The 11,750-nt window shown below is 46.5% G+C and overlaps 1 protein-coding gene across 1 annotated transcript; it reads right to left on the bottom strand.

Annotated features, from left to right (window-relative positions):
- Positions 1-276: 276 nt before the first annotated feature.
- On the bottom strand, positions 277-8,792 carry LOC120675858 (DExH-box ATP-dependent RNA helicase DExH12-like). Its single transcript, XM_039957367.1, has 5 exons — positions 8,575-8,792; positions 7,747-8,471; positions 5,365-7,623; positions 3,857-4,246; positions 277-3,728 (listed from the first exon to the last, which is right to left on the bottom strand). The coding sequence occupies exons 2-5, from the start codon at positions 8,464-8,466 to the stop codon at positions 561-563; spliced, it is 6,537 nt and encodes a 2,178-aa protein (XP_039813301.1). The 5' UTR covers positions 8,467-8,471; positions 8,575-8,792; the 3' UTR covers positions 277-560.
- Positions 8,793-11,750: the final 2,958 nt, after the last annotated feature.

Raw genomic sequence — 11,750 nt, 5'->3', positions numbered from 1 at the left:
CAGCTGAAGGTAAGCAATATTTATACCAATTAATTGCTAATGCAAAAGAGCAATCCACGTTTAACATTCTAAACCAGAGTAATAAACATTCAAAATAGCCTACATATCAATTACTTGCACAGGCAGGTCTACAGAGCTATCGTTGACACGGACCGCAGATGTGCATGCCTACATAGCACCATCATCAGACCAGTAATCATCAAGTTAAGATGTTAAAAGAATCCATCGCCAAAATAAACAACGCCTAAACCAAAGATCACAGCACCAGCAGAAAGCTTTTGGAAAGACACAGATCCATATACCGTGCGGCTCAAGTGTGTTACAGAGCGTCATCCTCGCAATACAGCCAAAACAGGATAAGAGTCTGCTACTTCAGCTCATGGCTGAGTACAAGGGGCAGCTAACAAGGTTCACCAGTTAACATTCAAAATAAGCTCCAAAGGTTTAGGTTACAAGGAACAGAATGTTATAAAAATACCAAATATGAGCTACAGTACACTCTAGAAGCACAACAGCGTTCTAGCAACCCAGAGACAGGTAGCACTTCCCGATCTTCATCATCAATCCCCACCAGCATCCTTGACATCAACTGTGAACTCATACTCCTGATCGCAGCCCAAGTAAGAATCTGACATCAGGTAAATCATGTAATCCTTTCTCCCAGCTTCTGCAGGAGCGCTGAACTCGAGTTTCACCCTTGCCCTCTTCTGGAGCGCCACTCTCTTGATTGCCAGCAACTGGTTGGTGGAGCTGTCACCAATTACAAGCCACCAGCCTTCTTCCTTTGTCTTGGGGAACCTAGGCGCATGAACTGGCCCAACCTCAGACAAGTTCGTCATGTCACGTTCCAGCGTTACCTGCACTGTTACATTGTCACCGGCACTTATGTCATCAGCTTCGCGGACCTCATAGGCCATATCAACATTGGGGAACCGCTTGAAGAATTCAATGATGTCCTGCAGCTGAGAGTTTGATAGCTGCAGGAGATCCCGCATCTCATCGATACCCATCTCAACAAGATCAAAGACACTCTCAATGGGCTTCCCCTCATTTTCCTGGCACCTTCGAGCCAACTCCTTTGTGAAGTGTGGAACTTGAAGCAGGACAGAATCACGATCCCACATGCCTTGTGTCACCATTTGACTCAATTCCATTGCATTGAGAGCGAGACTAAGCCAACCATTGCTGGAAATAACATCAACCATTGCCTGGAGCAACCTATGGGCAGAAAGGAGAATCTCCCGCTGATCAGCTGCCAGGTTCCCAACTACTGTGTGCCTTGAAAAATGGGCTTGCAGCAGAGCATTGGCCTTCACATGCGGATCACCATACTTGGGCTTCTCAATAGAGAACCTCTGGTGGCGAACAAGCCTCTCGATGAATTCTTCCTCACCTGGACGACCTGGAAGCTCTGCATACTCTGATGCAGATGCTAGAATCTCCAGGAGTCCTTTCATCTTAGTCTTCTGGGTCAGCATAGAACTGAAACGTTCAATAGTTGTGTAGCTAATATAGTAGTATGAAGCAATAAGGCCAAGGTTGAGGGGCTTCAGGTACATGTCCTCCTCTATTGCCACACACTTGCTTGATTCCAAATCATTCAGGACAGTTTCAACTAACTCAGAAAGATGATCCGAAAGATGCCTGTGACTTACACCCTGAAGATTATAGTAGTTAGGATTCTTTGTCAACCGACGATACATGAATGTCCAAGTAAGGTAATCCACGGCATCTTGCTTATTCTCCACAACACCAACAACCACTTCAGCATTCATATGATCGTGCAAGAAATGGTGAAGATTGCTCTCAACAGGGAAGGCCTCAAAAAGGAACTTCTTGTAGTACTCTTTGCGAGGTGCATGGCATAATATAACACATTTCCCTGAGTTGTCTTGAAGTGGCCTGCTGGCATGGCCCATCATCTGGAGCAGATCTGTTATTGGATAATCAGTGTGAGCATTCTCACGCCCATCATAATACTGAGTCCCCATGACAACAACCAAATGAGCAGGCAAAGGTCTTCCCCAGCACATTGTGCTGCTCGCAACACACACTTGGATCCTCCCGCCAAGGAATAGCTGGGTTACAAGTTCCTGATCAAGTTCACTTAGACCCTCGTGCAAGTAGCCTACACCACATTTAAGTGTATTTTTTAGCGTCTCTTCTTCAACACCTCTGGTGAAAGTATCCATCTCATCTTCTGACCCAAGGAGAAATGGTGTTCCACCACCCTCAACACTAGAGTATGCACACAAGTCCAATGCAGTCAACCTTGCATGCTTCCTTGTTGGTACATACACCAGGGCAGGTTTACCACTCTTGGCATGCTGTGTGATGGCAGTGTATGTAGGCTTTGTCATTGCTTGCATCCTTGCCTCAAAGTTTGCTATATCCACACCTTGAATGTGAATTTCCAATGGCACAGGTCGCACTGCTGGAGGGAAGTTAAAGAGACCATGAGAGGTGGCACCAATCCATTCACCAAGATCCTTAGCATTTGCAAGTGATGCTGAAAGTGCTACGATCCGTATGTTACTGCCAATATGGCTTGAAATACGCCTCATCCTAGAGACAATGACTTCCAAAACATGTCCCTTGTCAGACCCAAGTAGATGCAGCTCATCAACTATGAATAAGCTGACCTGTTGAATGTGCTTTCGCTGTTTCCACCTGCGAGACAGTGCATCCCACTTCTCAGGAGTACTGATTATGATCTCCCCTTTATCCAGAAGCTTTAAATCAGCTGCAGTTTCACCAGTGAGCTCAACTACCTTGGCAAATTCTCCAAATTTCCGCTCCCAGTCCCTGTATCTTTCTTTTGCAAGAGCTTCAATGGGAGCTATATAAACAACCCGCATGTTGCTCTCACCAGACACTGCCCTCTGGTGGTTCCTTAGTATAGCAAACTCAGCACATATTGTCTTCCCACTGCCCGTTGGCGCAGCAACCAATACACTGTCATCACTGTTATACAAGACAGTGAATACTTGAGTCTGGATGGGATTGAAATGCTTGAAAGCACTGTAGAGGCCTTCATACCGTGCATTTCTCAGTGCACTGACAGGAAGAGGCTGCAGATCAAGCAATTCAGTTGGTGGGGCATATTTTTCTGGTAGAATTAAATGCCTGAAGCAGACAGGGAGAATTGTCTGAGAACCAAGCCACTTATCAGACACAACACGTATAAAATACTGTGGGGGAAGTGGCTCATATATTGGCACTGTGAAATTCAATGTATGATCCTCATCAACATATTGCTTCTTAAGCATGAAATATTCATGGTGAAGAATGTACTCGCCGTCATTGTCCTCAACGATAACCCAGAAGGGCTCCACATATCCATGTACCTTATCATCCCACTGGAAATCAGGTGTAATGGTCAGCTCAAAACCCAAAACTGTACGGGTAAAGGGTTGGACATGGGCTGACAGATTCAACTTTGGCAGCTGGTGGATGCACTTGTGCAGCTGCCTCCCCATCTTAGGATAGCGAATCAGTTCACCAATTTCCTGTGATGACAGATCATAGTACCTCTCCCAAGCCAACTCCTTTTTCTCCAATTTCATCAGAATCTCCTTTGGAATTCCAGGAAATTGGCGCAAGGGAGTTTGGACACTCCACATTTGTTTATCAACCATCTTGCAAAGATTCAGTGCCTTCTCTGCTAGTTGAGCCCATCCCCTCTTCAAAACAATCTCAAATAGTGCTCGTAAAAGGCGGCCAGCACTCTGCATTAAAGAAGGGGAAAACATAACAATGAGTAAGCAAGAAATTCAGGATCAGTAACTGTATTCAGTAAGGTGAAAAGCATGCAAATAAAGTTTAGAAAGTGTAGTTGGCAGGGAAAACATGTTACCTGTCTGATGTAGACCATATCAGAACTAAGAGAAAGGCCTTCCAGTTTCAGCCTGGAAATATATGCTTGCAGCAGAACGTTGATCTTTGCACTGGGTTCCTCCAAGCTCTCTTTCACAGGAATCGGGACGCGATCCAAAAGTTTCGCCAGTTCCATTTTCTCATCTTGCCTGACACCAACATACTTGAACTCTTCACTCAGCGAAAACAGTCGACACAGCTCAATATCACCCATTGTAGGCTTCAGGTACTCATTGTATGTTGAGATAGTCCCATGACTAATATAGTAATAACTCGCAATCCTTCCCAGGTCAGTAACTTGAAAGTACCCTGTCTTCCTGTCGTACTTGATCAAATTGTTCCTATCCAGTAGATTTGCAGCCGAATGTATCTGCAGCAGCACAAAAATACAAAAGATCAAGAATGGAACAGGTACAGATAATATGCTGTAAAATCAATTGTCTTCACAATAACAACTATTATAACGAAGAAATAATTTTAAGCCTAAAACTTCTTCAAATCTTGTAGTACCATGAAGTACATATAACACTCCAACAAACACAAGACTCATCTGGCACAAGAGAATATCATCAACCAACATCTAACAAAAATGAAGTAAAAAAGAACATCTAACAAAAATAACACTAATTTGAGAGGGTTCCAATATTATTTCCTTCCATTTATGTTATCATATAACAAGTTCGATATCGTACTTCCTGAAGGAAATTGCATCCACAAAAAATTGTAAAATGTCTATCAAAAACAAAATATATGTATTCAATATGTGTGCCTACCAGAAGAAGTACCAATTTTTTATATACCTACATAATACCCACCCCACGTTATTATCATATGCACATGTGAAATAACAGCACACAATGTGCAGGTGATACAAACAAGTTATGTTTTTTACCAGTGTACCTGTGGAGAAAAACTGTGGCAATTCTTTACCAAGCCAATATCCACATCATTATTATTACACATGTGAAAGAAACACACAAATATGATGGTACATGAATTGTGGAAAGGTGAGTTGAAAGAACATCGCAAACAAACTGGTTTCTTTGGGATATTTCACTACTAGTGCAACCACTACACACATCAATAAATTTATGCTGCACAGAGGAAATTGAACAAATGCTACAAGGTTGTCCTACAGTCCAAGTGTGTAGATCTTGTAATCGCACAAGGAAACCATTGCCCAAGCAAAGCAGCAAACATAATTTACCACTACTGCAGAGAATATTCACCAATGACGCTAGGTTAATACAATTGTTGACTGCTAGATTAGAACAAAAGGTTTAATAAATTTTTTGCATGTGCATTATGAGAACCTATGGGGCAGATTACATCTAGAGATAGACTCACCTAAGGAATACATCATCAATTAGAGCACAGTCACAACTTCACATAGGCAAGAGCCAGTGCAATAATAATTGATAAATTAAACAGCAAGGATGAGAAACTATGACAACTTCAAAAACAAACAGAAATACAGAATGTACTCACCAAGTCAGCTCTCCTTTCATCTAGTGTTTTATCAGTTTCCAAGATGTCTTCTGGCAAACCATACAATGCCGGATTGCGGAGCATTCGGATATAGAGGTAAGTGTAGCCAAGCCACGAGCATGCCTCCCGAGCATTCTGAATAGTCCCCAGAACAATCTCTGCATTCAATTGATCAGCTAATTTGGACACGAACTGACTCTCAATAGGTAGCTGCTGATTCATAAGGGACAGGTAAAACTGCAATTCACTGTGGCCAGTCAAGATTATTCCCTCTCCATGTGTATCATACTGAGGCCTTCCTGCACGGCCAAGCATCTGCATAACATCCAGCGGACTTAGTTCTGTCCAAGCACCTTTTTCCGGGTTGTAAATCTGGGTACCCTTTATAATAACAGTATGTGCAGGCAAATTGACACCCCATGCAAGGGTGGCAGTAGATACAAGAACCTGTATGTGTTTATCAGCAAAAAGCTCCTCAACAAGTTCACGGTCAACCCTCACCATCCCAGCATGATGAATGGCAAACCCATAGGGCAGGAGGTCCTTAAGATCATTGTTTTTAACAAGTTCTGCATGAGTGCCAAGGATCTCTTGGCTTGCACTCTCGTTCTTCAGGAAGCGGCTAACTGTATCGTTAGCCAAAGCTGTATCTCTGATTGCTTTGGCAGTTTTCGCCGTCTCCTTCCTTGAGTGTACAAATATAAGCACTTGATGCTTACCAGCGGCAGCCATAACCTTCTCATAACAAATTTCATTCATCAACTGGAACCTCTGTAGTGGTTTCCTCACAGTGATCCCAATGTATTGCTGAGCAAGAGGGCAAGGTCGGTAACTGTTGTCGAAATGGAAAATGCTTGGTTTACGAACACGCAAGAATAACGCGACATCTTCATGGTTTGGTAGTGTCGCAGAGAGCCCAACAAGACGAATGTGTTCCTTGGTCGTCTCAATCTGCCTGACAGTCCTGGCAACAATGCTCTCCAGAACAGGCCCTCTGTTATCATGCAGCAGGTGGATCTCATCAATGATTAACAGCTTCACCATTTGTGTATAGGTTCTATCCCCTGATTTCCTAGTCACAATATCCCATTTCTCAGGTGTCGTGACAATAATCTGAGTTTCATCAATCTGTTGCTTGGTCAGGTTTTGGTCCCCACTGAGCTCCCTAACAGTAACGTTGTAAGGTGCCAAACGCTTTGATAAATTGCCAACAACCTCAGCAACCAAGGCCTTCATTGGGGCCACATAGACAATTTTGTACTTGGTATTGTCAAACTCTCCATCCTTCATATGCAGACCGATCTGCTGAAGAATCGTAAGAACAGCCACATTTGTTTTGCCAGCACCAGTCGGAGCACAGAGAAGGATGTTATCCGGCTTGAAGAGTGCAGTATCATAGACACTGCTCTGAACTCTGTTCAGCGCAGACATCCCTTCAAAAGCTGGCTGTGCCCACTCTGGCAAGTCAGATATCTTCACAATCTTCTCCCCGGCTTCGTAGGGCTTAGCTTTCAATGCAGGCACATGAACCTCCTCGTATCCCTTATGAGGGGTTCTAAACGACCCAGGAGGAAGTTCACATTTCTTGTTAGCCATGAAGAGACCGCCCTGGTGAAAAGCAAGGCTATCAAGATCAAGCAGCTGCCTCTGTCCTTTCAACCATCCACTCTCCATATCCCGCTCGGCTGCCCTGCGATCCCTTGCGCCATCAGCGCCAGAACCATCATTGTTGAGGAGCCTCTTGGCCTCATCCCTGATGCTTTTCTCCAGGTTCTTCTGCCTCTCCTTTGCAGAGGCTCTGGTTGCATGTAGCTGCTCCAATATTGGAGCCAAGCTCGGGTCACTTGCCATCTCTTCCTCTATCTTCTTCCTCTGTTCCTGATCTTCAGCCCTGGCTAAGCGGGTACACCAGACTATCTTGAGGCGGTTGCGCAGCAGCAACTTAATGAGATCAAACTTCTCGTAGTCCAAGAGCATGACAAGGCGATTCTCGACATCTCGGTCGTCACCCTCGGCAATGATCTTCAAGATATCCTCAGCTAGCTTCTGGCTCTGCTGGGCATCAATGTCCCCGTCCCCATATGCTTGGGATATCTTCCTCTGAAGCCAGTAAGCATCAATGTCCTGAACATTAACGGCCAGCCCCTGGTTGGCGTTCTGCAAGTCGTCATCATCTAACTCACCACCCATCTGCATACCTCCAGGACCATTCAACTCGGTTGCTTCGTCCTCGTCATCCTCATCCAAGTCATCTTGCACCTGGTGAGCACAAACAGGCAGTGGTAATAGTAAGCACAAACACGCAGTGGTTCATTAAGCCAGTGCGGCAACAAAAATAAATAAATAAATAAATACTGTAGATCAGGTATGCAAATACGTTACCTGATCAAAATCACTTTCGTCGTCCTCATCTGATTCTTCAAACTCGACAGCAACACCAACATCATCATCCAGTGTTGTGTCCATTGCGGCGCCAGAAGGCGCACCGGCGGCGTCGCCGGCCGCCGCATCATGGAAGTCGGTGATGAGCTTGCCAATGGAGACGAGCTGATCAAAGAGCTGGCTAGAGATGGGGTTGAGGAGCTGCTCAATGTCCTTCTTCTTGTCCGGGTTCTTCATCTTGTCATTCTTGAGGGTGGCGAGCACCTCGTCGGCGGCCCCGGCGAGAACGTCGAGCGGCTGGCCTCCGAGCTGCTGCTGGATGACGCTGAGCAGGGCCTCGTAGGCGGCTCGCGTCTCCTTGGTCTGGGGCTTGTAGACGACGTCGTCGGTGAGGGAGAGGACGGTGACGTCGTGGGTGGAGGCGGCGCGGCGCCTGCGCTTGGCGTCGCGGCGGGGGAGGTCGGGGTCGGCGGCGTCGCGCTTGGTCTTCTTGGTGCGCGCCTTGGTGAGCTTCTCCTGGAGCTCGGGCGGCTTGTTCTGGACGGCGCGGTCGCCGAAGGACTTGGGGTCGATGCGGCCCCAGAGCGTCTCGGGCTCGCCGGTGGGCTCGTGGGTGTCGCGGGGGCGGGAGTCGGTGGTGAGGACGAGGCTGGAGTTGGCGCGGTACTCGTACTGCTTGAAGCGCGCGTGCGCCTCGGCGCCGCCGCCGAGGTTCGCCATGGGTGCTGCAGAGAGGCGCGAGGATTAGCGAATCTGAAAACCTAATCTGAAGCAAGCGCCTGCCAAGCGGAGGTGGGGGGAGATGCAATCGAAGCAGAAGAGGATTACCTTTGGGGCAACGGGTGGAGGCGTAGTCCTCCTCGCCGTCTCCCGGCGGGGGAGGATCCGCGGCCTCCCGGCGTCGAGCGTCCGCGGGGTTAGGGTTTTGGTCTGGTTCGAGATGCGGCGGGGAGAATAGGGGCCTGGGAGGGCTCCGGCTCCTGAGCTGGAGCTGTTTTTTTTTTTCTCCACCGGCTCCAACTTCTCGCAGTTAAAGCTGCTGTGCTACGGTTTTTGTGGCTGCACCGGCTCTACCTTCTCGTAGTTAAAACTGCTACTCCACCTTCTCACCTGCTATAGTATGGAGCCGCTTCACTTTTAGAGTGTTCGGTAGAGCTCCAGCAGAAGCTGCCGGTGGAGCCGGAGTTGGAGCCCTACCAAACAAACCCTAGAACAACAACTGATCTGGTGGGAGCACCAAACCCTAATCTTCTTTTTTTTTCTTTTCCCCTCTGATGATGATGAAAGGCGGTTTGGAGGCTGTTCGGCTGATCTTGCCACGGCTTGTTTCGATTTATCCCAATTTATTTCCTCTTATATAATACTATTTATTCTATCAGCCTAATACAATTTATTCTACCAGCCGAACACCTTTAGAGGAAAAACTGACCTGGGGCCCGACCGACTTACAGGTCGTGGGCCGGCCCAAATAAGGGTAAGCAGCCCTGGCCTGTTTGACTGGTCAGCACAACACTGAAGCTAGGGACTCGTTACGACGTCAATATCAGCTAAATGCATGCTGATATATGTAGGATACTAATTGGATGCTAGCTAGCTATACTTAATAAGTAGTTGATCATCCTATTCAAACAATAATAATACCCATCTTAGCTATACGTGTCGATCCATACAAGAGATTAGTATAGTAGCGTGTATAAATATCACGTGGTACCAAAATGGGTTAGTTAGAGTGCATACAACGATTTATTTCGATTTACATAAGGCAAGATACATGTATCAATTGATATCTGCAAAACATGAAATTACTTTTCGTAATAGCAAGAAATTAAAGAGAAGAGGAAGTACGATTAAAATAGCTAGTTGTGGTCCTGATATGCATAAACCATTCACTCTGTTCGGCTGGCTGTGACTGGTGGTTGGTGTTGATTTTCTGTGAGAAAAAATATTGCTGACTGGTTGGTGGTCGGTGGCTGGTGCTGGTTTGTTGTGAGATAAAAATACTATTGCTGGTTGCTAGCAAAATAAAATAATTACTAACCTCCGTTCACGAATACTTGTCAACTTTAACTTTTACTATTGCTACTTTGACCGCTAATTATTTTAAAACTATCCAGTTAACGAGAATACTTAGAGTATCATTGTATTTTGTGTCAAGAATATTTTAAGTATGGCACATGTTTAAAATAGCATAGCAATGAATTTATGAAAAAATTGAAGGTCAAATTTTAAATAGTAAAGTCAAAATTATCAATTATTTGTGAACGGAGGTTAGTAATTATTTAGTGAGGCAGAGCCGTATGATACATGCAAAACACATAGGGAAGGACACGTGGTTTGGGAGGAGTCCGTTCCCTCGCGACGGCTCCACCGGCAGCTTGTGCGCCGGAGCTGACCAAATGCTCGCGTCGATGGAGTACTTGTGCCGGGAAGGTTGGGGGGAGCCGGAACCATTTTGCACGGCGACAAGACGGAGCCGGGTCGTCGAGGCGGTGGCGGCGATGGCGTGGCGGCGGAATAAGGTTCTCCCGTGGTCGTCCCCGTCTCGGCGGTGCTCCTCTCCGGCACCGACGGCGAGCTCGTGGAAGTCGGGCTTCCTTTGTGAGGTCTGTGTACAGGAGTCCAGCGCCGGAGCTTCTTCGTCTTTGTCGTCGGCGTGGCGAGGTGTGTTCCGGCCTTTTTATCCAAGGTTGCAGAGGCAATTGGGGTGTGCAGGTTGGTGGGAGGGTGGATCCAGCTCGACGTCCCTACGTTGGTCTTGGCTGCCGTCGGCGAGCACAGATCCGTGCCGGTTGGAGCTTGGGGCGCTGCCCCGGCTGACGGTGCGTTCAGCTTTTGCTCATCCCGAGCTCCGGCTTCGGGTGTCTTCTCCGGCTCAAGTTAAAGCCTGCGTGCGATGGAGCTCGCTCCGGTTTGGGTTTGAAGGAGACGGCCGGGTCTGCCGGCGGCGGCGGCGTCAGCCTCCGGCGTCGGTGGAATCGGCCTCACGAAGCTTCAGGTCCAGGGACTTATTTGAATTTTCAGTTCTTTCTAGGGGCCTGTTCGCTTTTTGTATGGGACAGCTGTTCTCTGTATCCTTGTACAGTGTATCTATACGTGTACTCGTATGTACTCCTTAACCTTTAAATACAGGTCCGCTTTATCAAAAAAAAAAGACGGAGCCGGCTCCGATCCGGCTGCTCCAGGCTCTCGGTCTCGGCTCGAAAAGCGCACTGTTCCGTCCAGCTTCTCTACCTATAGGCTCTAGATGTGATGGATAACGAACTGTCCTTCCACAATAAATTTGTTTGGGACCGAGCCCCAGCTCGGTTGGTTAGCTCAGCTGGGGCTGGGCAAGCCCACCCGCGTTCGACGCCGGCCGGGCGCGGGTGCTCCACTCCTTCTTACAAGATGCGCCAGAGCTCCTGGCAGATTTTTTTTTAAAAAAACAATAAATTTGTTTGTTTCCTCTATATATCTGTTGGGGGTTTCCCAATCTATATATACTGTATCGTTCGATCAAATAAAAGATGGATTAGCAAGGATCACCTTAATTACTTTGTGGTCGAACCATAACTATGATTGGCACTCTATTTTTATTAGTTAATTGTTCTATATTAGATGCGGTGGTTGTCTGCTCTCCTCGAAGAGTTCCCGCTTATGCGCTTGCCCTCACTAATAATATAAGTCTTTGATCTTTGACATTACTCCCTACTGCAGTTGAGCCTAAGGACTAATGAAGGCTTTAATACCAGCTAGTGGGGGAGAGGGGGGGCAGGGACATTTTAGTCTCGGTTGGATCCACCAATCAAAACTAAAGGGTTATCCACATATTAGTTGAAAACAACAGCATGCCAACTAGAGTTTGGGTTACCAGACAGCCTTAGTTTTGGTACTGTAGCATATTTCGTTGTTACTTGACAAATAGTATCTAATTATGGACTAATTAAGATTAAAAGATTCATCTCATGCTAATCAGTTAAACTGTTAATTAGTTATTTTTTAACTGCATTTAATACTTCATGTAT

Source organism: Panicum virgatum, chromosome 1K (assembly GCF_016808335.1).
Source record: "Panicum virgatum strain AP13 chromosome 1K, P.virgatum_v5, whole genome shotgun sequence".
In the NCBI taxonomy this organism is placed as follows: Eukaryota; Viridiplantae; Streptophyta; class Magnoliopsida; order Poales; family Poaceae; genus Panicum; species Panicum virgatum.
Note: the sequence above shows the minus strand (reverse complement) of the source record. Positions and strands in the feature narration are given on the sequence as shown.